The sequence below is a fragment of the Hyaena hyaena genome, unplaced genomic scaffold (genome assembly GCF_003009895.1).
Source record: "Hyaena hyaena isolate Hyena2069 unplaced genomic scaffold, ASM300989v1 scaffold_1075, whole genome shotgun sequence".
NCBI classification, from domain to species: domain Eukaryota; kingdom Metazoa; phylum Chordata; class Mammalia; order Carnivora; family Hyaenidae; genus Hyaena; species Hyaena hyaena.
The window spans coordinates 430150-458030 of record NW_024081708.1 but is presented as its reverse complement, the minus strand read 5'-3'; the positions used below and the strand labels follow the sequence as shown (position 1 = coordinate 458030).

The 27881-nt window shown below is 36.2% G+C and overlaps 1 protein-coding gene across 1 annotated transcript in view; it reads left to right on the top strand.

Annotated features, from left to right (window-relative positions):
• The window catches only part of LOC120223949 (dynamin-3), a 413439-nt gene that overhangs the window by 77411 nt on the left and 308147 nt on the right, over positions 1 to 27881 (top strand). The window contains exon 2 of the mRNA XM_039222176.1: positions 23253 to 23326. Within this exon, the coding sequence (XP_039078107.1) occupies positions 23253 to 23326 (74 nt within the window). The remainder of the gene's footprint in view (positions 1 to 23252; positions 23327 to 27881) is intronic.

The following is a 27881-nucleotide window of genomic DNA, read 5'->3' as shown; positions in this document are numbered from 1 at the left end:
TGTCCTCTTTGGAGAAGTGTCTGTTCATGTCTTCTGCCCATTTCTTCACTGGGTTGTTTGTTTTTCGGGCGTGGAGTTTGGTGAGTTCCTTATAGATTCTGGATATTAACCCTTTATCTGATATGTCATTTGCAACTATCTTTTCCCATTCCGTTGGTTGCCTATTAATTTTCTGGGTTGTTTCCTTGGCTCTGCAGAAGCTTTTAATCTTGATGACGTCCCAATCATTCATTTTTGCTCTCGATTCCCTTGCCTTATGGGATGTGTCAAGTAAGAAATTGCTGTGGTTGAAGTCAAGGAGGTTGTTTTCTGCTTTCTCCTCTAGGGTTTTGATGGTTTCCTGTCTCACATTCAGGTCCTTTATCCATTTTGAGTTTATTTTTGTGTATGGGGTAAGAAAGTGATATACTTTCATTCTTTTGCACGTTGCTGTCCAGTTCTCCCAGCACCATCTATCTGTTAAAAAGGCTGTCTTTCCTGATTTGTCAAAGATTAGCTGGCCATATATTTGTGGGTCCAATTCTGAGCACTCTATTCTATTCCATTGGTCTATGTGTCTGTTTCTGTGCCAATACCATACTGTCTTGATGATGACAGCTTTGTAGTAGAGACTAAAGTCTGAGATGGTGATGCCTCCCATTTTGGTTTTCTACTTCAATATTACTTTAGCTATTCGAGGTCTTTTGTAGTTCCATACAAATTTTAGGATAATTTATTCTAGCTTTGAGAAGAATGCTGTTGCAATTTTAATTGGAATTGCATTGAATGTGTAGATTGCTTTGGGTAGTAATGACACTTTAACAATATTTATTCTTCCAATCCATGAGCATGGAATGTTTTTCCATTTCTTTGTGTCTTCTTCAATTTCCTTCATAAGTTTTCTATAGTTTGCATCATACAGATCTCTTATATCCTTGGTTAGATTTATTCCTAGGCATTTTATGTTTTTTTTTTTTTTTTGTGCAATTGTGAATGGGATCAGTTGCTTGATTTCACCGTCTGTTGCTTCATTATTGGAGTATAAAAATGCAACCGATTCCTGTACGTTGATTTTGTACGCTGCAACTTTGCTGAATTCATGGATCAGTTTTAGTAGGCTTCTAGTGGAGTCTGTCGAGTTTTCCATGTAGAGTATCATGTGGTCTGCAAAAAGTGAAAGTTGACTTCTTCATGGCCAATTCTGATGCTTTTTGTTTCCTTTTTTTGTCTGATTGTTGATGCTAGGATTTCCAGCACTATGTGAAACAACAGTGGTGAGAGTGGACATCCCTGTCATGTTCCTGATTTCAGGGGGAAAGCTCTCAGTTTTTCCCCGTTGAGGATGATGTTAGCTGAGGGCTTCTCATAGATGGTTTTTATGATGTAAGTTCCTTCTATCCCGACTTTCTCGACGGTCTTTATTAAGGAGGGATGCTGTACCTTGTTGAATGCTGTTTCTGCATCTATCGACAGGATCATATGGTTTTTACCTTTTCTTTTGTTAATGTGATGTATCACATTGATTGATTTGTGAATATTGAACCAGCCCTGTAACCCAGGAATGAATCCCGCTTGTTCATGGTGGATAATTCTTTTTATGTGCTGTTGAATTCGATTTCCAAGTGTCTTTTTGAGGATTTTTGCATCCGTATTCATCAAGGATATTGACCTATAGTTCTCTTTTTTCGCTTGGTCTCAGTCTGGCTTGGGAATCAAAGTGATGATGGCTTCATAGAATGTGTCCGGAATTTTTCTTCAATTTCTATTTTTTGGAATAGCTTGAGAAGAATGGGTATTAATTCCATTTTATATGTCTGGTAGAATTCCCCAGGGAAGCCATCATGGCCAGGGCTCTTAGTTGTTGGGAGATTTTTGATAACTGATTCAGTTTCTTCACTAGTTACGGGTCTGTTCAGATTTTCTATCTCTTCCTGTGTGAATTTTTGTAGTGAGTGTGTGTTTAGGAATTTATCTATTTCTTCTAAGTTGTTCCATTTCTTGGCATATAATTTTTCATAGTATTCCTTGATAATTGCCTGTATTTCTGAGGTGTTGGTAATAAATCCATTTTCTTTCATGATTTATATATTTGGGTGCTATCTCTTTTCTTTCTGTAAAGCCGGGCTAGAGGTTTGTCAATTTTGTTTATTTTTTCAAAAAAACAACTCTCGGTTTTATTGATCTGCTCAACTGTTTTTTTGTATTCTATATTGTTTTTTTTCTGCTCTGATTTTTATTATTTCTCTTCTTCTACTGGGTTTGGGGTGTTCTTGTTGCTCTCTTTCTAGTTCCTTTAGGTGCGCTGTTAAGCTTTGCACTTGTGCTTTTTCTAATTTCTTGAAATAGGCCTGGAGTGCAATGTACTTTCTTCTTAGGACTGTCTTTGCCACTTCCCATAGAGTTTGAATTGTTGTATTTTCATTTTCATATGTTTCCATATATTTTTAACTTACTTCTCTAATTGCCTGATTGGCCCATTCATTCTTTAGTGGAGTGTTCTTTAACCTCCATGTTTTTGGGGGTTTTCCAGACTTCTTCATGTGGTTGATTTCAAGTTTCAGAGCATTGTAATCTGAAAGTGTGCGTGGTATGATCTCAATTCTTTTATATTTATTGAGGGCTGCTTTATGTCCCAGTATGTGATCTATCTTGGAGAATGTGCCATGCGCACTTGAGAAGAAAGTGAATTCCATGGCCTCAGGATGTAGAGTTCTAAATATATCTGTCAAATCCATCCGGTCCAATGTGTCATTTAAGTCCATTGTTTCTTTATTGATTTTCTGTCTAGTTGATCTATCCATTGCTGTAAGTGGAGTATTTAAGTCCCATGTTATTAGCACATTCTTATCCATAAGATTGTTTCTGTTTGTGATTGTTTTATGTATTTAAGTGCTCCCGTATTCAGTGTGTAGACATTTATAATTGTTAGCTCTTCCTGATGGATAGATCCTGTAATTATTATATAATGCTCTTCTTTGTTTCTTGTTACTGCCTTTACTTTAAAGTCCAGTTTGTCTGATATAAGTATAGCTACTCCAGCTTTCTTTTGACTTTCAGTAGCATGATAGATATTTTTCCATCCCCTTACTTTCAGTCTGAAGGTGTTCTCAGGTCTAAAATGAGTCTCTTGTAGATAACACATAGATAGATTTTTTTAAACCATTTTGCTACCCTATGTCTTTTGATTGGAGCATTTAGTCCATTTACATTGTTATTATTGAAAAATATGGGTTTAGAATCATTGTGTTCTTTGTAGGATTCATGCTTGTGGTGGTGTCTCTGGTACCTTGTGTTCCTTGCAACATTTCCCTCATAGAGTCCCCCTTAGGATTTCTTGTAGGGCTGGTTTAGTGGTGACAAATTCTTTCACAATTTTTGTTCATTTCGGAAGACTTTTATCTCTCCTTCTATTCTGAATGACAGGCTTGCTGGATAGAGGATTCTTGGCTGCATATTTTTTCTATTCATTACATTGAAGATTTCCTGCCATTCGTTTCTGGCCTGCCAAGTTTTAGTAGATAGGTCTGTAACCACTCTGATAGGTCTCCCTTTGTATGTTAGGGCCCTTTTATCCCTAGCTACTTTCAAAATTCTCTCTTTGTTCTAATATTTTGCCAGTTTCACTATGATATGATGTGTAGAAGATCGATTCAAGTTACATCTGAGGGGGATTCTTTGTGTGTCTTGGATTTCAATGTCTGTCTCCTTCCCCTGATTGGAGAAGTTCTCTGCTATAATTTGTTCAAGGACTCCTTCAGCGCCTTTCCCTCTCTCTTCCTCTTCTGGATATCCCATGATACGGATATTCTTCCGTTTGATTGTATCGCTCACCTCTTGAATTCTCCTTTGTGTTCCTGGATCAGTTTATCTCTCTTTTTCTTGGCTTCCTCTTTTTCTCTAATTGTGTCTTTTAATTCACCTATTCTCTTCTCTGCCTCTTCAATCAGTGCATTGGATGCCTCCATTTTATTATGCATCTCATTTAGAGCATTTTTTAATTCATCACAACTATTTTTAAGCCCCATAGTCTTTTTAGCAATAGTTTCTCTGATGTCTTCCATGCCTTTTTTTCAAGCCCAGTGATTAATTTTATGACTGTTGTTCTAAATTCTTGTTCAGTTATGTTGCTTATATTTGTTTTTAGGCAGTTCTTTAACTGTAATTTCTTCCTGGAATTTCTTTAGAGGAAAGTTCTTCCGTTTCGTCATTTTGGTTAGCTTTCTGTCTCTTGTTAGTTTTAAAAGCTTTTTATGCACTCTGCACCTGCGAGTTGCTGTATTAAAGAAGGCTCGTTGACTGTCCAGGGCCTGTCCATTCAGGAAGTATTCTTTTAATGGTGTCTCTTGGTCTCTCTTATTGAGACTTTGGTTATTTTATTTCCCTATTTGTAGTGGTATTTGGGACTCTCCAGCATGTGTACTTTGGCTTTTTTCTTGAAGTAGCCTGTCCAAGAAGAGAGCAGGGCAAAGAAGAATGCAGATCCTGGTAGAAAACCTGCAGCAGGGCAACCATCCACCACGCCCTCTGGTAGCTGTCGTAGGGCTTGGTGGCTGTCAGCTGCCGGTAGGACCTGGAAACAAGAGGCTGCCTTTTGAAGTATAATTGACGTACAATATTATATTAGTTTCAAGTGCACAACATAGTGACTCAACCTTTGGATACATACATTGAAGTATGATGCCCTGAACACTTGTTAAGTTTCCAACTCTTGATTTTAGCTCCGGTCATGATCTTGCAGTCATGAGATTGAGCCCTACGTCAGGCTCTGCACTGAGCAAGGATCCTGCTTGAGATCTCTCTCTCTCTCTCTCTCTCTCTTCCCCTTTCCCACACTCATTGGCTGTCTCTCTAAAATAAAATGTAATTATTACAAATAATTACAAATAATTACATTTTATTTAATTTTATTATACTATTATAAAAGGAAAAATGATTGCTTCAAGAAGTCTAGTTACATTCATCACCAAAGTTAATTCAATATTATTGACTGTATTCCCCATGCTGTACATTATATCTCTATGACTTGTTTATTTTCTAAGTGGAAGTTTGTATTCTTAATCTCATTCACTCATTTTAACCTCCCATATTCTTCCCCTCTGGCAACCACCAATCTGTTCTCTGTATCTATTAAATGTGGATTTTGTCTTGTTTATTTTGTTTTTTGGATTCCACATAGAGTGGAAGTGAAATCATGTGGTATTTGCTTTACTCTTTCTGACTTATTTCACTTAGCATAATAATCCGAAAGTCCATACATGTTGTTGCAAACAGCAAGATTTCATTTTTATAGCTGAGTACTATTTTATCATACACACACATATGTGTACACACACCCACACATACACAGACCTCCCCCACCCCCCCAACGCATCTTCTTTTTCTATTCATTCATCAGTGGACACCTTGGTTGCCTCCATGTCCTGGCTATTGTAAATAATGCTGCAATGATCATAGAGGTACATTTATCTTTTTAAATTAGTGTTTTTTTTTTCTTTGGGTAAATACCCAGAAATAGAATTCCTGGATCATGTGGTAGTTCTAATTTTAATTTTTTAAAGAACTTCCATACTGTTTTTTATAGTGGCTGCACCAATTTACATTCCCACCAACAGTGCACAAGGGGTCGCTTTTCTCTATATCCTTGCTAATACTTGTTTTTACTTGTCTTTTTGATGTTTGATATTCTGACAGGTGTAAGGTGGTATCTCTTTGTGGTTTTGATTTGCATTTCTCTGTTGAATAGTGATGTTGAACATCTTTTCATGTGTCTGTTTGCCATCAGATTCTTTTTTTTTAAATTACAGAACTGTATGAATTCTGTATATTTGAATATTAAACCCTTATTGGATATATGATTTGCAACTGTATTCTCCATACAGTAGTTTGCCTTGTCATTTTGTTGGTTTGTTGGTTTTAGTTTAATGTTGTCTCATTTGTTTTCTGTTTTCTGTTTTTTGTTTTTGCTTTCACTGCTCTTGCCTTTAGAGTCAGATCCAAGAAAAACATTGCTAAGTCCAGTGTTAGAGCGTATTACCTATATTTCCTTCTAGGAGTTTTATGGTTTCAGGTCTTACATTCAAGTCTGTAATGTATTTTGAGTTAATTTTTGTCTATGGTGTAAGATAGAAGTCTGGTTTCATTCTATTGCATGTAGCTGTCCAGGTTTCTGAACACCATTTATTGAAGAGACTGTCCTTACCCCATTGCATATTCTTGACTTCTGTTTTTAAATTAATTGACCATATACGTGCAGGTTTGTTCATGATCTCTCTATTCTGTTCCATTGATATTTGTGTCTGTTTTTATGCCAATACCATACTGTTTTGATTATAGTAGTTTTGTAGTATAGTTTGAAATCTGAGATTGTGATGCCACCCGCTTTGCTTTTATCTCAATATCATTTTGGGTTATTCAAGGTCTTCTGTGGTTCCATACAAAGTTTAGAATTATTTGTTCTACTCCCCTATGACCCAGCAATAGCACTGCTAGGAATTTACCCAAGGGATACAGAAATGCTGAGGCATAGGAGCATATGTACCCCAATGTTCATAGCAGCACTCTCCACAATAGCTAAAACATGGAAAGAGCCTAAGTGTCCATCAACAGATGAATGGATTAAGAAGATGTGGTTTATCTATACCATGGAATACCACATGGCAATGAGAAACAATGAAATCTGTCCATGTGTAGCAACATGGATGGACCTTGAGGGTGTTATGCTGAGCGAAATAAGTCAGGCAGAGAAGGACAAATATCATATGTTTGCACGTATAGGAGGATTAGGAGGAACTTGACGGAGGAACAAGGGGGAGAAGAAGGGGGGAAATGGTGGGGGAAAGGGAGAGAGGCAAACCATGAGAGACTCTTGAATGCTGACAAAAACTGAGGACTGATGGATGTGGGTGGGAGGGGGGGATGGGCATGGAGGAGGGCACTTTGGGGATGAGCACTGAGTGTTATGTGGAAACTAATTTGACAATAAACTATTTGTAAAAAAAAAAAAAAAGAATTATTTGTTCTAGTTCTAGCTTTTTGCCATTGGAAAATTGAGAAGGATTGCATTGTGTCTGCAGATTGCTTTGAGTAGAATGGACATATTTTAATCCTTCCAATACATAAACACATAATACCTTTTCATTTATTTGCATCTTCTTTAATTTCTTTCATCAATGTTTTATAGTTTTCAATATTTTATAGTTTTTCACCTCTTAAATTTATTCCAAGGTATTTTATTCTTTTTGATGCAATTGTAAATGAGATTTTCTTGATTTCTTTTTGTGATATTTTGTTATTACAGAAACACAATAGATTTTTGTGTTAATTTTGTATCATGCAATTTTGCTGAATTTATTTTATGGTTCTAAAAGTTTTTTGGTAGAGTCTTTAGGGTTTACAAATTTCTTTTAAATTATTTAAATTATTTATTTTTAATTTACATCCAAGTTAGTTAGCATATAATGTAATAATGATTTCAGGAGTGATTCATCCCCTACATATAACACCCAGTGTTTATCCCAACAAGTGTCCTCTTTAATGCCCCTTGCCCATTTAGCCTATCCCCCTTCCCACAACCCCTCCAGCAACCCTCAGTTTGTTCTCTATATTTAAGAGTCTCTTATGTTTTGTCTCCCTCCCTGTTTTTATATTATTTTTGCTTGCCTTCCCTTATGCTCATCTGTTTAAATCCCATATATAAGTGAAGTCATATGATATTTGTCTTTCTCTGACTGACTAATTTTGCTTAGCATAATACACCTTAGTTGTTTTGAAGGAGCACATGTATCCCAATGTTTATAGGATTTTATATATATATAGTATCATGTCATCTGCTAATAGTGACAGTTTTACTTTTTCCTTTCCAACTTGGATGTCTGTTTTTCTTTTCTTGCCTAATTGCTGTGGCTAGGACTTCCAATACTGTGTTGAACAAAAATAAGGAGAATAAGGATTCTTTTCTTGTTCCTGATCTTAGGGGAAAAGCTTTCAGCTTTTTACTGTTGAGTATGGTATTAGCTGTGGGTTTGTCATTATGGCCATTATGTGGCCTGTATTATGATGAAGTCTGTTCCCTCTTGAATGTAAATCAGATCAGTAGCTCACCATTTCACATAGAGAAAACCCAGAGTCCTTACAATGGCCCCTCTTTCTCCCTCTAACCTAATCTTTGATTTCTTCCCTTTGTCCATTTCTTTCTAGCATGCCAGGCACTTATCTCTGAGGGATCTGCTAATTCACTCATCCCTTCATGTCATTGCTCAAATCTCATTTTTTCATTGAGCCCTATACTAATCCACTATTTAAAATTGCACCCCAGTGGGACTTAAAATACAATAATCTAGGATTTTCAAGCTCTTGATGAAACTCTAAAATTCTCTGCTTCTATATTAAATGATAGCATTTTTTTTTCATATTGTAATACAGAATTGGGATATATCTAAAATAGTATAAAGAAACATAGTCTTACATGGAATAGGGAAGACTCACCTAGTGTTTTTCAAACACTGACTGCATCTCATGGTAAGAAATACTTACATTTTGATCCATACATATTTATAAAACTGAAGCAGAAGTTTTATGAAATAATTAGCATTTTCATATGTGATAAGTTCAGATATTTTCTATGAAATTCTATTCCTTTCCGTTATAAAAACTCTATTAATCATGATCTACAAAACTGATTTCATGACCTATTTATTGGTCACATCCCATAGTTTAAAAAATATTGGTCTACTATATCTCAGATCTCATTGACTCAGGAGATAAGATATGAATCTTGTTTAACTTCACGAAAATATAAGCTGTGGACAACGACAACTGGAAATTTCACTCTACTTTTGACTATTGACATATGGCTATTAGTGAATATTTACAGTATTCATGTTCAGCTTAACAAAAGTAATATAGATTTAGTTTTAGAAATATGTAATTAATTTAAAGTGCTTCTATTTTGCTCATATTGATTGCTAATGTTTGAACTCTTGTGTTAGAAATCCTACTTTTCAGAGTGTATTGGTGGCTCAGTCAGTTGGGCATCTAACTTTGGCTCAGGTCATGATCTTGTGGTTCGTGGGTTCAAGCCCCAATTCACACACTGTGCTGACAGTGTTTTGGATCCTCTGTTCCCCTCTCTCTGCCCCTCTCTAGCTTGCACTCTCTCTCCCTTTCTTTAAGATAAATATTTTAAAAATATTAGAAAGTTAAAAAAAAGAAATGTTGCTTTTTATACAAAGATTTCTCTTTTCCTCTCTCACTCCCAAATATCAGTATTTTCATTTTTAATTGATTGGTGTTTATTTTTTTTACCTGTATTAATATTAAAGACTAACAATAAGGAAAAATATTCAACAATAGAAAACATAATTTATGATTTCTCCTTTGTTCTTAAAGTATCACAATAATTAATATGTAAGCCTGCATAATCTATCACACATTTGTTTTTTTAGCATTGTAATTTCTGAAGTCAGAAAACAGTTAATAGATACTATCTCTGTAATATTATTTAATATAATATATTCTCTAAATATGAAATTTTATAATATGTTCTTTCGTAAAAGCAGGAAGCCCGTATTCCAAGCTGTCTTTCATCACTGTCCTCTTGAGGAGGGATTCTGGGGCAAAATGAGGGCAAAGTATAAGCTAAAAGCACCCTCACTCCCCACACAAATGTGGGATATGTATGATATTCCTCAGACATCCCTGGCTTCCCAAGAACCGGGAAAAGGAAAGAAAGCAGATGGCTGACTGAAAGAGATCACAGTCATGCAGGACAACTTATGGATAATTTAGTAAACTGCAAGGAAAAGGCAACCTTATTCATAGCCTAACCTCCAGAAACCTATAGACTTCGTTTCCTGGAGCTCTAATATCACCTTCATCAAGATGTAAGGGGCTTTAAGTGCTTGCCATGGTGATGTGGGAAGGAAAGGCAAATGACAAATTAAATTCCCTTACTGCCTATAGCCCATTGACAAGTCGTTGAAACAGGTAGAGTGACCTTCCTCTAGGAGCTCAGCTGCCTTGATGATGACAGTTTGCTGGGGGCAAAAGGGTATCTTGGCTTAATGTTATCCTGATTCCTCCCCCATCCTCCCCTCCACCCCCCAGGATCCTATTAGTCTCCTTAAACATATAAAAATTCCTTTGCCAACAGCCTTTATCTTTAACCCTCAAGTATATGTTGGCAGTTATACTCTAAGCATATGGCCCCTGATATACATCTGAAGGGTCTCATGACTGAGGTTTTACTGAACAGTAATGAATGACGTCTTCCTAACAACAGTTAGCCCCTCAAGGTCCTGGAAACCTTGCTTCCAAAATTCCTTAAGCACTTATGCTATTCCTAATCCCCTTCCAGTCTGAAGATATAAAATCAGTCACTCTTTACAGTCCTAGTGCAGCTCTTTCTGCCCATGGGTCCTGTTCCCATGCTTTAATAAAATCACATTTTTACACCAAATAGGTCTTCAAGAATTCTTTCTTGGGTGTTGGCTCTGAACCCCCATCATCACCCTAAACCCCATCACTCTTACATGAAGTGCTATAGCCATATTAAATTATTAAGCCAATTTCATCCTGCCTTCTTGGCTTTGTGCTTTTGTGCCTTCTTGCTTTCCTGCCTACCTCCCTTTTTCTTCTTCTCTCTAATATTTTTAGTACCTGCTATGTGCCATGCATGGTCCTTGCATTCACTGGACCTATACTGGGTACTAGCATTTCCAGTTATAGAAGTAAAAACAAGAAGCCTTAGATTGCTTAGAAAGCCAGTGGTGAGATTAGATTCTATGTATCTTAATTTACTTATAGCATTCAGAGAGTAATAGAATTTTGGTAGTGGCAGAGGCATTGGAAGGCATTAGTTTAGTCCTCGCATTTTAATGATATAGAAACTGAGTCTTATGGATTAAATGGCGTGTTGAGGTCACAGCTGGAACTTAAACTGATTTCTTGACCAGTGCTCATTTTATACTACCTCCTTTCTATTTATTATGATAATGCCTGCCCAGATTCTATGTTGTCATATACTTTTATATCTGCTTTGTGCTGTTAAAGACCTTTTTTCACAATGCATACACTGAACTATAGGCTTTTACCATTATTGGTTTTGTTATTTGAAATTATAATTGGAACCATTAGAGATGCGTCAGTGGAGAGGCAATGAAAGAGGGCCATTAAGTGCTAATAAATGCCTCTCCTTATGGGATTGGAGATCTTTTCTTTTCTAAGTATTTGAGCTCTTTTCACTGGTGCTTTTAAGTGGTTAGAAATAACACTTGCCACAAGCTTGTGGAATACTCTAGATGCCAGGGGGTTCATTTCATTCTGTATTTGAATTGAGCACACTGTGGTTGGAATGCGTTGATTCTTTTGTTGATTTAAGCTTTCATTCCATGTTTTGTATTAACCTTTCTCATGGAAGGCAGTAGAACAGTAGTGAGGACTCTTGAACAATGAAGCCTTTAGGTAGCAGATGACTTTCTAGAAAGCAGTTGAAAAAGTTAAAGTTATAGGTGTTTATTTTGATATAGTTCCTTTCCTATCACTCAAAACTTTAGGTACACTGTGAAAAACTGGATCTAGCTTACCCTAAAGTCACATGCTTATGGCTAGCAAAAGATAATCACTACTTGTAGCCATGGAGATATATTACATTCTAAAACAAATCTGTGTAATTAATTAATTAAATAGATTTCAGCATAATTTACTACTATTTCTTCTAAAAATCATGATAACAGTGATGATGATGATGATGATGGCAGCTGAGATTTTTGACCACTTATCATGTGGCTAGTATGTACTTCAGTCTTCTTGTCTACAATTTCAGAAAACAAAATTATCTGAAAATTAAGTAGTATTTTGCAACTCATTTGGCAAAACTTACATTGACCTAAACCCACTTACTGGCAAACGACCTGATTGATGTGAGGTTATTGATAGTATGCTTTTATCTCTGTTACTGTGAATATTCAATTGTTTGCTACAGAAATAGTATGTTTGATTCCAGGTGCTGATTCAGATTCCATTACTCTCATTGGGAATATAGTCTCAAGTTTAACTTTTAAGAAAAGAAACAACTTAATATTTATAATATGTATGTTATAAATATATATGACTCTATCTATATATTTCATCTATTAGATATTAAGTGCTTTTTCTTCTTCATTTTTCCTTTGATCTTTAAAATTTCCAGTCAATGGTATAGGATCACAGAGAAAAAAATCAACTAAATAGACAAAAACAAACAAACAAAGAAACAACAACCCCAAAGCCACAAAACCAACAAACCTTTTTCAGGTAAAAAAATAAAAAAACACATCACATACATTATACCTCTATCTTTAATTATAAATGTTTGCATATTTATTTTTTAATTCTTAAAATTTGTCTTCCCAGTAAATTCACAGTTATAATTCCTATAATGATGACTTTGTGTCAAATGCTGTGCCAAACACTGGCCTTTTAGAAATGAGGTCTTTGTCCTAAGAGAGATTGTGCAGGGGAGGGAATGTGACTGGGGTTCATGGTACCTTGGAATAAAGAGGTTGAAACATTGAAATATATTAGCATTTCAAGAAATGTTTCTTTGAAGACACTGTAGTGTCAAAGTATAAAGGTCTGAGATTTCTGTCCTTAAAGTGATATGGGTAAAGAAAGGGAATGTCTTGGGGAAGGGCTTCTGTGGTAGAAGACTCAACTAAGAGGCCTGAAATTAGCGTGAAGTTACTTGGGAACCTGATGTTCTGGGAATAAAAGGTTTGCATGGGTAAATAGTGGATGAAGCTTCTAGAGTATGAAGGAAGAGTTATATCCAAGGATACAGTTAAATCCCTCTTTGATCATTAGAAAAACAGATTCCCATTCTTTTTAGTTTATATTTAAAATTTTTAAAAAAATGTCTATTCATTTTTGAGAGAGAAAGAGACTGAGTGAGTGGAGGAAGGCAGAGAAAGAGGGAGACACATGATCTGAAGCAGGCTCCAGGCTCTGAGCTGTAAGCACAGAGCTGGATGTGGAGCTTAAATTCACAAGTTGTGAGATCATGACCTGGGGCGAAGTTGGATACTTAACTGACTGAACCACCCAGGTGCCCCCTCATTCTTTTTAAATAAATTGTGTGGCTATGGCTTTCCATTCTTTTTTAGTGGAGAAACTGACTCTTTTGGCTTCCAATTAAATACATAATTTTTCTTCCAACATCTTAGGAAGAGTGAAAACACGTGAGCATAGTATTGACTATAGAAGTTTCCTTCTACTCTTATCCATACTCTTTTTTTCCCAGCTCCCTGCAAGGAACTGCTAATAAACAGTCAGGACCAAGGACAGTAATTGGGTCATATTTCTCCAAGTCCAGTCTTAGGTGAAGGGTTGAAGTGGCTACCTACACCAGTCCTGCCCCTTGTCACTGGATAAGTGTTCTCTTGCCCTAGCTTCTTCTCATGAGGTGCGATCATCTGCACCTGGGCCTTTCCTACCCACTGTAGTGTCACTACAAAGGTCTGAGATGCATATATGGGCTTCATGGAAAAGGGGCAAAGGAGGCCTTTTAGTCCTTTTAGTACTAGGCCTTAAGCCTGCCTCAGAACTAGGCCAGGTGAGGGTTCCATAGAGTCCAGCCCATGTTTCCAGGATTCAAAGGAGAATGTGTAGGGGTTTGAGGCAAAAGTTGTCTGACCTTTTCTTTCCTACACATATCTCTCTAGAAAGCCTGTAGGAAAAGACGACTGATAGGATGAATCTTTAGCGTTCTGGGTTCTCTTATTCCTCTTTGATCTGTGTGTAGCACATATTCTCAGTGGGGGTGAGAGTGCTTCCAAGGGGCAAAAATGGATTCTTGGGGAACAAAAGTAATCTTACTCATGTATAAAGCACATATGTACATACAGAACATTTACTGATATACAGTGTATCTGTGGTATTAATTTAATGGAGAAAAGTGTGTAATAAGTCTCCTCATGGGAGAACAAAAGAAGGTTGAGAAACACTATTCTAAAATGTAGTCTCTCTCTCTCTCTCTCTCTCTCTCTCTCTCTTTCTTACTCTCTTTGTTAGGCAATATGTACCAGGCTGGGTTAGTGACTCATAATGCCATCACTGTATTAGACAGTCTTCTTTTGCTCTGCTATCCTTAGTCCATAGCTTCCAATTTTCAGGGTTGCACTGTGGCTTAAGATGGTTTCTGTAGCTATGCTATTATGTATAATTGACAAGGAGAAGAAAGAAGAGGGAAGGGCAAAAATTATACATTAGCTAAACCAGAACTTTTTAAAGGAACTTAACTTTTAATTACATTTTACTGACTAGATTTCGTTATGTGGATACCCCATTTGCAAGGGAGGCTGGGAAATATAGATTTATTTGTTTACCTATTAAAATTGGGCCCGTTGCCATTCTCGATAAAATTGGGATTCTGTTAATAAGAAGTAAGGTGTAAATGGATATTGAGCCGGCAACTAGCAGCCTCTTTGGTTGTCCCTTTTGTCATCTATTTGTGTGGCAATAGATCCATCCACATGATGTGGGATAGAGCAAGAGCTATGTGCCTCTCCTTCATGCTGTGACTCATTAACCTGATGGTTTAAATTTTTTTTCCTTTAAAGAAATATTGAGACCTTTTTTAAAATTTTTTCTTACAAATAGTTTATTGTCAAGTTGGTTTCCATATAACACCCAGTGCTCATCCCCACAAGTGCCCTCTTCCACGCCCATCTCCCCCTTCCCCCCCACATCCATCAGTCCTCAGTTTGTTTCTCAGCATTCAAGAGTCTCTCATGGTTTGCCTCTCTCCCTTTCCCCCACCATTTCCCCCCTTCTTCTCCCCCATGGTCCTCAGTTAAGTTCCTCCTAATCCTCCTATACGTGCAAACATATGATATTTGTCCTTCTCTGCCTGACTTATTTCTTTAAGCATAACACCCTCAAGGTCAAGAAGATGTGGTTTATCTATACCATGGAATACTACATGGCAATGAGAAACAATGAAATCTGGCCATGTGTAGCAACATGGATGGACCTTGAGGGTGTTATGCTTAGCGAAATAAGTCAGGCTGTTGCTTGAAATTTTTGAGCAAGCTGGCTTTGTGAATAAGCAAATAAAATGGATTAAATACAAAGGCATTAAGTTCTTGAGAGTTTCCTGGTAGAGAGAACGCATGGTATTTGTGAACTAAAAATGGGCTTCTTCATTCAGTTTATAGATCTTGGACTCAGAAATTTTGCATTTTGAAGTTGCAGTGGAAACCATTAATTATAGATTAATTAGATTTAATGAAAAACTTTTGCTTAGAAATTTTGAGTTTTGTGAATGAAAGGCAAATTTGAATTGAAATTTCATGGATGCTAGTAAAAAAACAAAAACAAAAACAGTGTTTCCTGCAAATGTATTTGTAACTTTTTTTTCAAAAAATGATGGTGGTATTTATTGAATACCTCAAATTATATAGTAATTAATAGCAGAAACATGTGATCTTTTATAAATCTGTAAATGCTCATATTCATATTGTGCTAAGAATTTAGGGAAAAAAAGAAAACTTCATTGGAAAATTTCCAATTAAATCTAGATTTTGGCATAATAATTTCCTTCAACAGTTCAAGTGGCATTGTAATGGTTGGCAAAGCTCTGGGTTTAGGTATGGAAGCACACAGCCATTTTGACAGGACCCTTGTGTTTAGCATGAGGAATACATGACCTCAGTGCTTCTTGCGGCAGGAGGTGGGCAGTATTTGTCAGGGACCTGTCTGTTTCTGTTTGTCTTTCTTTATCTGTCCTTTCCCTCCCTCCATCTCTGTTTAATTGAGTTATCATTTTAAAGGACTATGAGATAGTAATCCTTCAGAGATTATTTTGGAGCATATAAAATTGTACTTTGAAGATAATTTTTTAAGAAGAGGCTTTACTATTTTTAAGGAATGATTAAAAAAATTTTTTAATGTTTATTCACTTTTGAGAGACAGAGAGTGAGTTGGGGAGAGGCAGAGAGAGAGAGGGAGACACAGGATCTGAAGCAGGCTCCAGGCTCCGAGCTGTCAGCACAGAGCCTGACTCAGGGCTCAAACTCATGAACCATGAGTTCATGACCTGAGCTGAAGTCAGAAACTTAACCAACTGGGCCACCCAGGTGCCCCAGTACTGTTGGATCTTAAATATTCATAATAAAAATGTCAACTTAAATGACCTCAACAAATTATAACTAGAAAGTCTTATCTGTTCTTTCTGTACATGTAAAATGCTACTTAGCTATCTGCTGGTTGGGGAATCAGATAGGACAATCTTTTCCCTCCATGATATGAATATATGGGGCTATTGGAAATCTTCCTGAAAGGGTAGGTAGAAAGTATTAGAAATATTTAATGCTTGGGCACTAAAAGAGGCATTGGGAAGAACACAGGCATGGGGGAATAGACATGTAAATAGAGCAGTGTAACATGTGTATGTTAAGAGCTTAGATAGAGGTATGCATGTGGGATTTCAAGAAGGGCTTCTAAGGGAAGATGATATGGAGGTGCATGCTGAAGATGAAGTAGAAGTTGGCTAGCAGGAGAAGTGGGGGATGGGCATCCTAGGAGGCAAATATGGAGTGTGCCAAGGCACTGAGCCTTAGACTGCAGATGCACATGAAGACTTCCACAAAAGGACAGGACTTTTTATGTGTGTTTTTTTATATGTGTTTTGTTAATGGTTTGATTTTCATGTTAAAGACGATGGAGAATCATTGAATGATTTAGAGTTGGAAATGATGTGATGGGACATGTCATTGTTGAGGTTAGATTAGAGTATGCTCAAATTGGGTGTAGGGAAATTATTTGGGAGATTATTATAGTTGTTTATATGCAGGTGGTACCTGCAGTGGTAATTGAAATAGAGACAAGATCTTTTTTTTACATTTAAGAGATATTAAGAAGGTAGAATCAGTAGGACTTGGTGACCAATTGTGGACATGAAGACAGAGGAAAATGGAGGATGGATACTTTCCATGTACTTTATTTGGCTAACATGTATGGATACTGATGATGTGGATTATGGTTGGGAATGAAGGAGGAAAAACATGTTGGGTAGATGATAGTGAGTTGTAGAGCTTGAGTATGAGACATCTAGGTGGAGAGTTTAGTGTGACTTTAAGGGTACCTTTGTTTTATCGTATTTGGCTTGCCTCTTTGTAAACCCCTTCTCAGTCTCTCACTTCTTTTTCTTTCAGTGTCCATTAAATACTGGTGTTTTCCTTAGTCCATATTCATCACTCTTCTCCATTCTATTCCTATTTGCATATTCTCTTGGATTTAACTACCTGCCCCATGGATTTCTGTCAGATTATTATCTCTAGATATGATATTTACCCTGAGCTCCAGTTGCTCAGTCTAATTGGGTAGTTGTCTCCATTTGGATATTCCCCAGACATCTATGGATCAATATGTACAAATATATTCCTTTATCTTCTTTCCCATTCCTTTACAATGTAGCATAGTCTAATGGTCACATTAGCACAGAAACTAGAATTAGATTCTCTAGGTTTGAGTCCTAGATCTGTCATTTAGTAGTTTCATGGCCCTGAGAAAATTATATGACCTTTCTGTGTTTCAGCTTCCTCATCTATGAAGTGAGAATAACAATAGCACCTACCTGAGGATCAAATAAGAATAGTGCCTGGCAGATGATAAATACTATATAAAATAAATAACAGCTATAACTGGACCTTCCTGTATTTCCTGTTCTTCTTAATGGCACCACTATTCAACCAGCTAACCAAACCAGAACTGTGAGATTTATCCCAAGTCCTCCATCTCACTTCATTCTACATCAAAATGATCATTATGTACTGTCAAGTGTCCATTCTCTCTGTTGTCTTCTCTCCATCTCTAACATTACTGCTCTAAACTTAACCTTTATTATGTTCATCCTCAGAGACCCAGATAAGCTAGTGACTGGTCTCCCTGTCTTTTGTCTTTCTTTTTTTCAACATTGTCTATATAGTCCCCCAGGGATTTTTCTGAAATGCAAACCTGATCACTTAACACTCTTTAGTGCCTTACAGGAAGAAAAAAATACAAGTGAAAGCCTCTGAGGTCTTGTCCTGACTTCTTCTTCAGACTCTTTTCTACCTCATTCTGACCTCTCTGTAATATTTACAGTTCCTTGATATTCTGTGTTACTTTGGTCTTCCATGTCTTTGTACATACTCATCCTCTATGGAGTGGCGCCTACCTTCTGCCTCTCTGAAATCGTTTCCTCTAGGCAGAATAGATTATTCCCTAATCTAGGTCAATATCTCACCGTGTGTGGAGCTTACCCATATACCTGTCATATTTGTTGTATCATTTGCATGCTATTCTTCTCTAAGACTAAGCTTATTTATCTTTGAATGAATCAGCTATATGAATTAACTTCTTGTAGAGTGTAAGTTATGCCTCTTGTCTTCAGTCTAGGTAGATGTTAAACATATATTTATTGAGCAGTTCATCTGGTTAATGATCATTTCACATCTATCTTAAAGAAAAACTTCTCTATATTTACTTTTTTGTTGCTAATGGGAAAACTTCTTCTAGCTTGATTGATACAGCAAGGCTGCTCTCCTTTTTATAGGCTTCCAAAGGTCAGTCATTTCGTATGTATTTCTTGTAAGTATTTCTTGGTAAACTAAGTTTCTGGAAGAGCTAATAAGAAATATTATCAAGATGGTTCTTAGATCTTAGAGTGGGAATTGTTCTCTACTTTAGTGCAGAAGTCAGGAAACCATGAAAAAGCATCAATTTATTGCCCAAAGAGCAGCTGTTAAATCTGTGCAGATTAGTGCTTAATTGAGGTGGGTCGAGAGAGAAGGAAGGCATTTGAGTTGTAGCTACTATGAGGCATCGAGAGGGAAGCACTCTTCCTGCCTTAAAAGCTGTACAGTCCAACAATAAATATGACAGTCAATAGAGTGAAGTTAATTAAATGATGCTTAGTCTTGAGATTACTCTCTTTTTGTAAATGTTTATTTACTTTTTTGAGAGAGAGAGAGAGAATAGGGGATGGGCCGAGGACGAGGGAGACATAGGATCTGAAGCAGGATCTGCGATGATAGCAGATAGCCTGATACGGGCTTGAATTCATGAACAAGATCATGACCTGAGCCGAAGTTGGAGGCTTTATGACTGAGCCACCGGGCACCCCTTCAGATTACTCTTTTTATTTATTTATTTTTTACCTTGAAGGTTCATGCTGGAGAAAAATGGCATGCAAATTTTATATTTTTATATACATGACCATAAGCAGAAATTATAGTTTAAATCCTCAGTAATACTAAAAGCACATTTTTTTCTGCATTCATTTAGCAAAGTTATTTTCCCATAAGAAAAACACACGGGAGAATCAACCACCTATTACGTAGAAAATAATAAAATTCAAATGGATGGTTGCATGCAATGACTAATGAATTATTTATAATTATTTGTATCAGTGTCTTGATTCCCTGCTGGAGGCAGCTATAAGGAACTGAGATTTCTGAACTAGTGCAGCTGGTCAACACCAAGGGTGCAGTTGAGGTGGGGTCTGGGTCTCTTTATCTTTAACATTCCATTCATGAATGTTAAAATATTATGTGTAGAGGCTTTTTATTTATTTTTTTAATTTGAGATGAGAGAATCCGGCAACATCAGGAAAAACATGCTGTGACTATATTATAGCAACAGTAATGGTAACAGTACTACTTTTTTCTATAGTGGGTGGGTTTTTAAAAAGTTGTCATGTGGTACATTTCCTTTGATCCACAGGGTTGTCTCAGTTTAGTAGCAAAAGAAGTTAAAGTTTAAAGAGAATTTTGTCCTTTCATTGTCAGAACTGGGGCTCAAAGCAAGGTTCTCTGGGTTTCATTTGAGTGCTCACCCCTCGGCTCTCACAGCAGCAGTGTGCTGGGTGTATGGTCTTCATGCTGCTGGATCATCAGAATGCCATGGATCTTCAGGATGCCAGATTAGTCATGTACTCTCCAGAATAGTGAAATTTCTCTCTACTGCTTTGTTGCACTTAGATACTCCTGTGAGGTCAGGAGAGACTTCCAAATAGCAGGATTTGGTTACCAAATCTTGATTTTTGGTGAGAATACATGTATTGGAGGTAGGACTAAAGGGGGTCAGTAAGTGTGAGTTAGTAAGAAGGGGGGTTGGATACCTGAATCCATTTATTACTTTTAATGCAAAGTTCTGTTTATTTAATAAAAAAGAAGAGAAAATTGTTAGATGTATCTGTGGACTTACACTTTAGTCAAACACATAATTATTATTTGTTATTTAAAATATTTGACACATTATATTTTGCTTTAATAATGTTTCAAAGGGATTGTTACTAAATCCACATTATAAATATATGGTCATAAACATGGGTTGAAACAGATCTCAGCATGAAGGTATAAAGTAACTAAACCTCTTTCTTCCATTTTCATTTTCCCCTTCTTCTTTACCTCTTTTTATTTTTTAATAAAATATTTTATTGATTCATTAAATGGCATTACTCAAGCATTTAAGATATGAATATTTATTTCTTTCTGCCATCATCTATCTATACATCCTAAAATCTCCTTCAAAGTCCTAATAGCTCAAACAGATTCCCTCCCACTCCATGCTTTGGAGTTTTGTTTTGTTTTCCCTTCATCCTTATTGATTTTCAAGTTAACTTCTTTCCCTTGGTTTTGGTTTTAGACACAGTGATTAATTAAGTGATTATTGAAACCATTAAAACTAGCAAATATTCTAATATAGTTCCTGGAGAATATTGAAAGAGTATTTAATTATATGTATTTAGAGAGTATTGGTCTCTCTTTTCTGAACTCCAGTGTAGTTTATCTGTTCCCTTCTTTAATGGTCTTCTATGTGCATGTCTTTATCTTCCCATTAGATTTCAAACTTCTGGTGTGTAATTAGTATAGGGTGATGCCCACAGCATCTCCCCAGCACTTCTTAGTTTCTCAGTGAATTTTTGATGAATAAATACTATTATTTATTTCAGATTGACATTTTTGGCACCAATAAAAGTCTGTAATTTCACTATTTTTTATTTTAGTCATATATGGCTTTCCAAATGAAACTTAGTCCTTGGAATCAAGGAGTAAAGGTTTAATTAAGAGGCTGTTCAGTATCATTTCCTCTTTACACTAGCACTTGAAAAAAATTAGTTATAGTAGGGGAAATTTTAATTTTATCTCTGCAACTCTCTATTCTAAAGGGTCAGTAGAGCTAAGGCTTGGGTTCTGTAGCATTCTCAGTGGATTTTACCATTTTTATAAGATGTTGTTCATTGAAATCCTGTTGTGTTGAAGCTCTGTTCTGCCAGATTTTCTACAAAACTCATGTATGACCCAGGCCATTATCACCCACCGAATTGTTGAGTGATGTATCCTGTCTTGAACTCAGTGGTTCTTAAACCATGGTGAACATCAGGATCCCCTGGAGTTTGTCAAGAGTACAGATTCTGCAGGGGCACCTCGGTGGCTCACTCGATTAAGTATTGGACTCTTGGTTTTGGCTCAGGTCACAATCTCATGGTTCATGGGTTTGAGCCCGAGTCGGGATCTGAGCTGATAGCTGTGGAGCCTGCCTGGGATCCTCTGTCTCCCTGTTTCTCTGCCTTTCCCCTCCTTGCTGTCTCTCTCTCAAAAGAAATCGATTAACATTAAAAAAAAAAAAAAGAGTAAATCTTTCCCTGGGCATTCTGAATCTGTAGGTTTAGAATGAATCCTGGGCATCTGTGGATATAATGCTATCTGATAGTCCTGGAACCATTTTTGAGAAACATTCCTATTGAGTCAGAAATTATTTTGAATGGAATTTTGTGGGTTTTAAAATGATGAATCTACCAAAAGTTGTGAGGCATTCTAAATGCGTGGGTGGCTCAGTTGGTGCATCTGACTTCGACTTAGGTCATGATCTCAAGGTTCATGAGTTTGAGCCCCGTGTGCGGCTCTTTGCTCACGGCTCAGAGGCTGGAGCCTGTTTCAGATTCTGTCTTCCTTTTTCTCTGCCCCTCCCCTGCACCCTCTTTGTCTCTCCCTCTCTCAAAAATAAACATTAAAAAAAACCCTAAATACATTTAAAAGCTGTGTGGGGTATCTGGATGGCTCAGTTGGTTGGGTGTCTGACTTCAGCTCAGGTCATGATCTCCTAGTTCGTCGGTTCGAGCCCCAAGATAGGCTCTGTGTTGACAGCTCAGAACCTGGAGCCTGCTTTGGATTCTATGTCTCCTTCTCTCTCTGCCCCTCCCCTACCCACACTCTGTCTCTCTCTCAAAAAGAAACATTAAAATTTTTTTTAAAAAGCTGTGTGATAGGTATATTAATGAATTTGACATTGTACAATTAGTACTGATTTATGTGGCATTGCAGGTGTAGCTATAAAATACTTTCTTAGCTGCATTTTTATTGATCTAGTGTATATTAACATGTATTTAAAACACAATTATTATTTGTTAAAAAATTCCCATTTTAAATAAACTCCCACCCATCAGGAATGAGAACAAACAAATTCAAACTTCAGTGTTTTTTTCTGCTGTTAATCTCTGCATACATAATATTTATCTCTACTTAATCCTACATTTTATGTGTAACCTTTTATTGGAAAAAATTTCAGGATATTTAGTAGGTATAATCTAAAATGCCTTTATTACCTCTAATAATGATCAGTGTTTGATGGTGCTAATATTGATCTTCTTTTTTTTTAATTAATTTATTTGAGAGAGAGACAAAGTGTGCACATGCCTGTGCAGGTGCGAGTGAGTGGGAGTGGGGCAGAGAGAGAGAATCTCAAGCTGTTAGGGCAGAGCCCAAAGTGAGGCTCGATCTCATGAACTATGAAGTCATTACCTGAGCTGAGATCAAGAGTCAGATGCTTACCTGACTAAGCCACCCAGATGCCTCACTGAATTTTTTAATTACCAAAAGGATGTTCTGTATCACATGTTTTTATAAATGCTGACTCTGAAAATGAATGAGAAGTGAAAATACAAAGTAATTTAATGTAAACTTTTATTAATTCCAATTAAATGAATGAGTGACGTATTCCAATAGGTCATTATGATAATATACCTGGATTAATATTCAATATAAGGGGCCTTCCCTCCTCCCTTTTTTTACTTCTCAAATCAAATGCTTCTTTTATAAACTGGGTCTAGTGTTCTTTGGACATGTGATGCACTGACAGGTTGGGAATTAAAAGAATTACTGTGGAACTTGACTTATAAATTTCTAGGTAATCAGAATTATGTAAAATGCCTTAATCTATTATTTCTTTTCTTTCTTTCTTTCCTTTTTTTTTAGGGACTTTCTCCCTCGAGGGTCGGGCATTGTAACCAGACGGCCTCTTGTGCTGCAGCTTGTTACTTCCAAAGCAGGTAATAAATAAGGATGTTTGCCGGATGGGTGGGCACAGTCCTGTGGTGCGTGTTGCCTCCATTCCTGGGTGTTGAACTGTAGCAACAGAAATGTTTTTGTGAGCTCTCTGCTCTGGGTAGTGGCCTGCATCTCTCTCCAAATGCTCTCTTCTTTGTTCTTTTAATTCCTTTGATGACATTAAAGGGAAACTCTATTTGCAAATAGGCTTTTAAAACACCTGCTACTTTTTATGCCAAGAAAGTAATATATATAATCACATATATAACTTGTATTTATATAATTCTATATACTTTTATAGTAGAGCTTAACTACTAATACGTTTCTGGTTTACATCCTTCCTGCAAGTGTGTGTGTTTGGGATTTTTTTTTTAAAGTAACAATTCAACACCCATCTAATATCTGTATTCATATATACAATTATATGTGTGCCTATATCTACATCAAACGTGGTATGCTTGACCCTCTCCTTTAATACCATGATAATTTGGTAGGCAAATGAGCTTTGTTTTCACTCATATTTCTTAGCAACTGGTGTTATTAAATTTTTTGTGTGCTTATTTGGTACTTCTATTTCTTTTATGAATTGGCATTTTTATTTTTCTCTATTTCTTATTAGGGTTTTAATTTCTTCCCGATTTCTTTTTCCCTACTTTTCTTCCCAATTTCTTTGAAAGTACTCATAAAAACCACACCTCATAAATCACAAAAACCAAAGTTATGAAGTTTTACCCTTATGTTTTCTTCTAAGAATTTTATAGTTTTGCTCTAACGTTTAGGTCTTTGATCCATTTATTTTGGGTCTTTGATCCCACATGGTGTGAGGAAAGGGTTCAACTTCATTTTTTGCATGTGAATATCCAGTTTGTGCCAGCATCATTTGTATCATTTTTTTGGTCAAAAATCGGTTGGCCATAAGTATATGTTTATCTTGGGACTCTCAATTCAATTCAACTGATCTATATTTCTATATTTGTGCCAGTATTGCACTGTCATAATTACCCTTGCTTTGTAGTATGTTTTAAAATTGAGGTGTGAGTCCTATTTTGTTTTTTTCAAATTGTTTTGGCTATCCTGAGTCCCTTGAAATTTTGTATGAATCTTAGAATCAGCTTGTTTTATCTTATTAATGCAAGATTGGTTTAACATCCAAAAAGCAATTATCATATCAGTAGAATTAAAAACAGGAAATCACAATATCATCTCAACAGATTCAGAAAAGACATTTGAAAAAGTCCAACATGCCATCATTATAAAAACAGGAAATCACAGGGGCGCCTGGGTGGCTTAGTCGGTTAAGCGTCCGACTTTCGCGTAGGTCATGATCTCGCGGTTCGTGGGTTCGAGCCCCGCGTCGGGCTCTGTGCTGACTGCCGGCTCAGAGCCTGGAGCCTGTTTCAGTCTGTGACTCCCTCTCTCTCTGACCCTCCCCTGCTCACGCTGTCTCTCTCTCTCCTAGAAATAAATAAAAATATAAAAAAAATTTAAAAAAAAAACAAGAAATCACAATATCATCTCAACAGATTCAGAAAAGACATTTGAAAAATCCAACATGCCATCATTATAAAAACACTCAACAAAATGGTAATAGAAGAGAATTTCCTACACCTGATAAATGTCATAAACTAAAGCCCACAGCTAACATCATACTTAATGATGAAAGAATGCATGCTTTCCTTTTAAGATCAAGAACAAGGCAAAGATGTCTACTCTTGCCACTTCAGTGCAACATTGTGCTGGAGGCTCTAGGTAGGGCAGTTGGGCAAGAGAAATAAAAAAAAAAAAGCCATCCGTATTGGAAAGAAAGGAGTAGAATGATCTCTATTTATAGAAGATATGATAAAATATGTAGCAATTCCTAACAAATCCACCAAAAAACTATTAGAACTAATAAACGAGTTCAGCACGGTTGCAGGATACAAGATAGATGTACAAAAATCAATTGTATTTCTATAAACTTGCCATGCACAAAATATGAAATTAAGAAAATAATTTCATTTATAAAAACATCAAAAATAATATACCCTAAGGAATAAATTTAACAAAGGAAGTGTGAAATCTGTACTCTCAAAACTATGGAACATTGTTGAAAGAGACTATAGACAATCTAGATAATTGGACAAATGGCCTGTGTTCATTCATTGGAAGATATGGCAATGCTAAGGTGGAAGTCCCTCCCAAGCTGACCTACTCATTTGATGCGATCCCTATAAAAATCCAGATGGCTGTTTTTGGGGGTAGAAATTTTAAACAAATTTTTAATGTTAAAAAACTCTGTACTAAGTTTGATCCAAAGGAATGGACTCACATGCTATCATTTGATAAAAGTGAATTACAAATCTACAGTACATCAGCCATTATTCTAAGCTCTGGAGATACGACAGTACCTAGGACAAAGTCCCTATTCTTCTGGTGATTTAAATTCTGTTATAAAATTTTTTGACCTATCAAAGTTTTACTCTTCACGGTTGTAAAGTGAAATCTATACATGTATCTTTAACTAAAAGTAAATACTTTTGCAAAATTTCTTCCTTATCATAAAGTTTTTTTTAACATTTAGTTCTTTTTTTATCTGAGATTTATTTTCATGTATAATGAACTATTTTTTTCAGTCTCCTTTATCTTCTGTTACATTACTACTGCAGTCTATTTCTGAAGATCTTTTCTATTTTATTGTGCCAATAACACAGTGTTTTACTTTTGTGGATTTGTAATTTGCTTTAATATCCTTCTGTCATGTCTATAGTCTTCTGTCATTACTTATTTTTATTTAGGGGCTCTTTTCTATTCATGTGGCAAAATTTAGGATAATTTATGAAGACAAAGCTATCGCCACTAAAATTATTTTAAACCTATAGATTCTTAGAGAATAATTGGTATCTTTAAAATATTTATTATTTTTTCCAATCCAAGGATCATGCTAATCCTTTCATTTGTTCAAATATTCTTTTTCCTTAGTAGGATTCTCAATTATCTTCATATAGCATCCATGCATTTATAGTTAGGGTATTAATGTTTAGTTCTTTTTGTTCTTGTGGTTTGAATAGGGGTTTTTCCATATATATATATATATATTTCCAATGTTTATTTATTTATTTTGAGAGAAAGAGAGAAAGTATGCATATGCATGCTGGGGAGGGGCAGAGGGAGAGGGAGAGAGAGAATCCAAGCAACCTCCACACTATCAGTGCATGGAGCCTGATGTAAGACTTGAACTCACAAACTGTGAGATCATGACCGGAGCTAAAGTCTATAAAGTTATAAGATATTTGCTAATAATGATAATTTTTTCTTCTCATTTCCATTGGTACATCTGTTATTTCTCTTTAATGTCTTACTACATTATTCAGGAATTCCAGAACCATGTTTTGCTCCTAGTTGTGATGAAAATGTGTCTTTTGTTAAATTAGGGATATACTATTTACTATTTGTTTTTCCTGGTAAAGAGCTATTTTATTCCTAGCTTTTAAAAATATTTATTTTTATTTTGAGAGAGAGAGTGAGAAGGAAGGGCAGAGAGAGAGGGAGAGAGAATCCCAAGAAGGCTCAGCGCTTTAGTGTGAGCCGGCATGGGGCTCCATCTCACAAGCCATGAGAGGTTATGACCTGAGCCCAAGTCAAGAGTCACTCAACCAGCTGAGCCACCCAGATGCCCCTTATTCCTAATTTTTAAAATGTTTTAAAACCTAATAGATAGATACATAATTTTAATGAATGACACTTTACTTTCAAAGTAAATAAATAAACACTAAAAAATTATTGAAAAAAGAGAAATGATCCATTTGGAGTTTGATATTCCTCCTTCAAAGAGGGGTCATTTTTTAAAACACTAGAATCCATCACTCTTTGCATTAAAAGTTACTGTTAAGAACTTACAAAAGTACAGCCTGTAGGTCATGGTTAAGGATAAATGGTTTTGTCGTCTGGGGACCTTTTTTATGTTAAAATACTTCTCTAAATGCTATTATATTGCTTCATACTCCTCTTTCAATGACATTAGTATAAGAAAGATATTACAAATTAGAACTTTCAAAATGGATAAATTAAAGTTAATAGTTCAAATTATAGAAGTATTCTTTTGTGAAAGATTTCCTTGGTATTTCCTCCTTTCATGCATGTCAAATATATTTCTAATTCATCAAAATTTGATTTGCCACCTTTGTATTACATTTACTGCACAATGTAACATGCCTGTTTTTCAAAAATTTCATATGACTTATAATTTATTAGAGCATTATTACTATTCAGTTTTTGGAGGGGGACTTGCAATTGCTTTAAGTGACCATTCTAATAAAGATGTTTAGTAACAGAAGTCAGAGAACTTGTTTCCGAGACACGAGATAACTAACGGGATGAGGTGGAGACACAAAGTGCAGGCAGCAGGTCTGAGAACCAGCAGGAACGGATCACCACAGTCCAAGTGAGGGCTCCACACTGAGGCCCCTCCACATTGGCAGCTGAATAGCACTGCGAGTCTAGGTGGAACTGAGCCAAGGGTATTGCCTCCTACCACAAGACTCCGGGAATAGTTCATTTTAGAGAGAAATGTCACTTTCT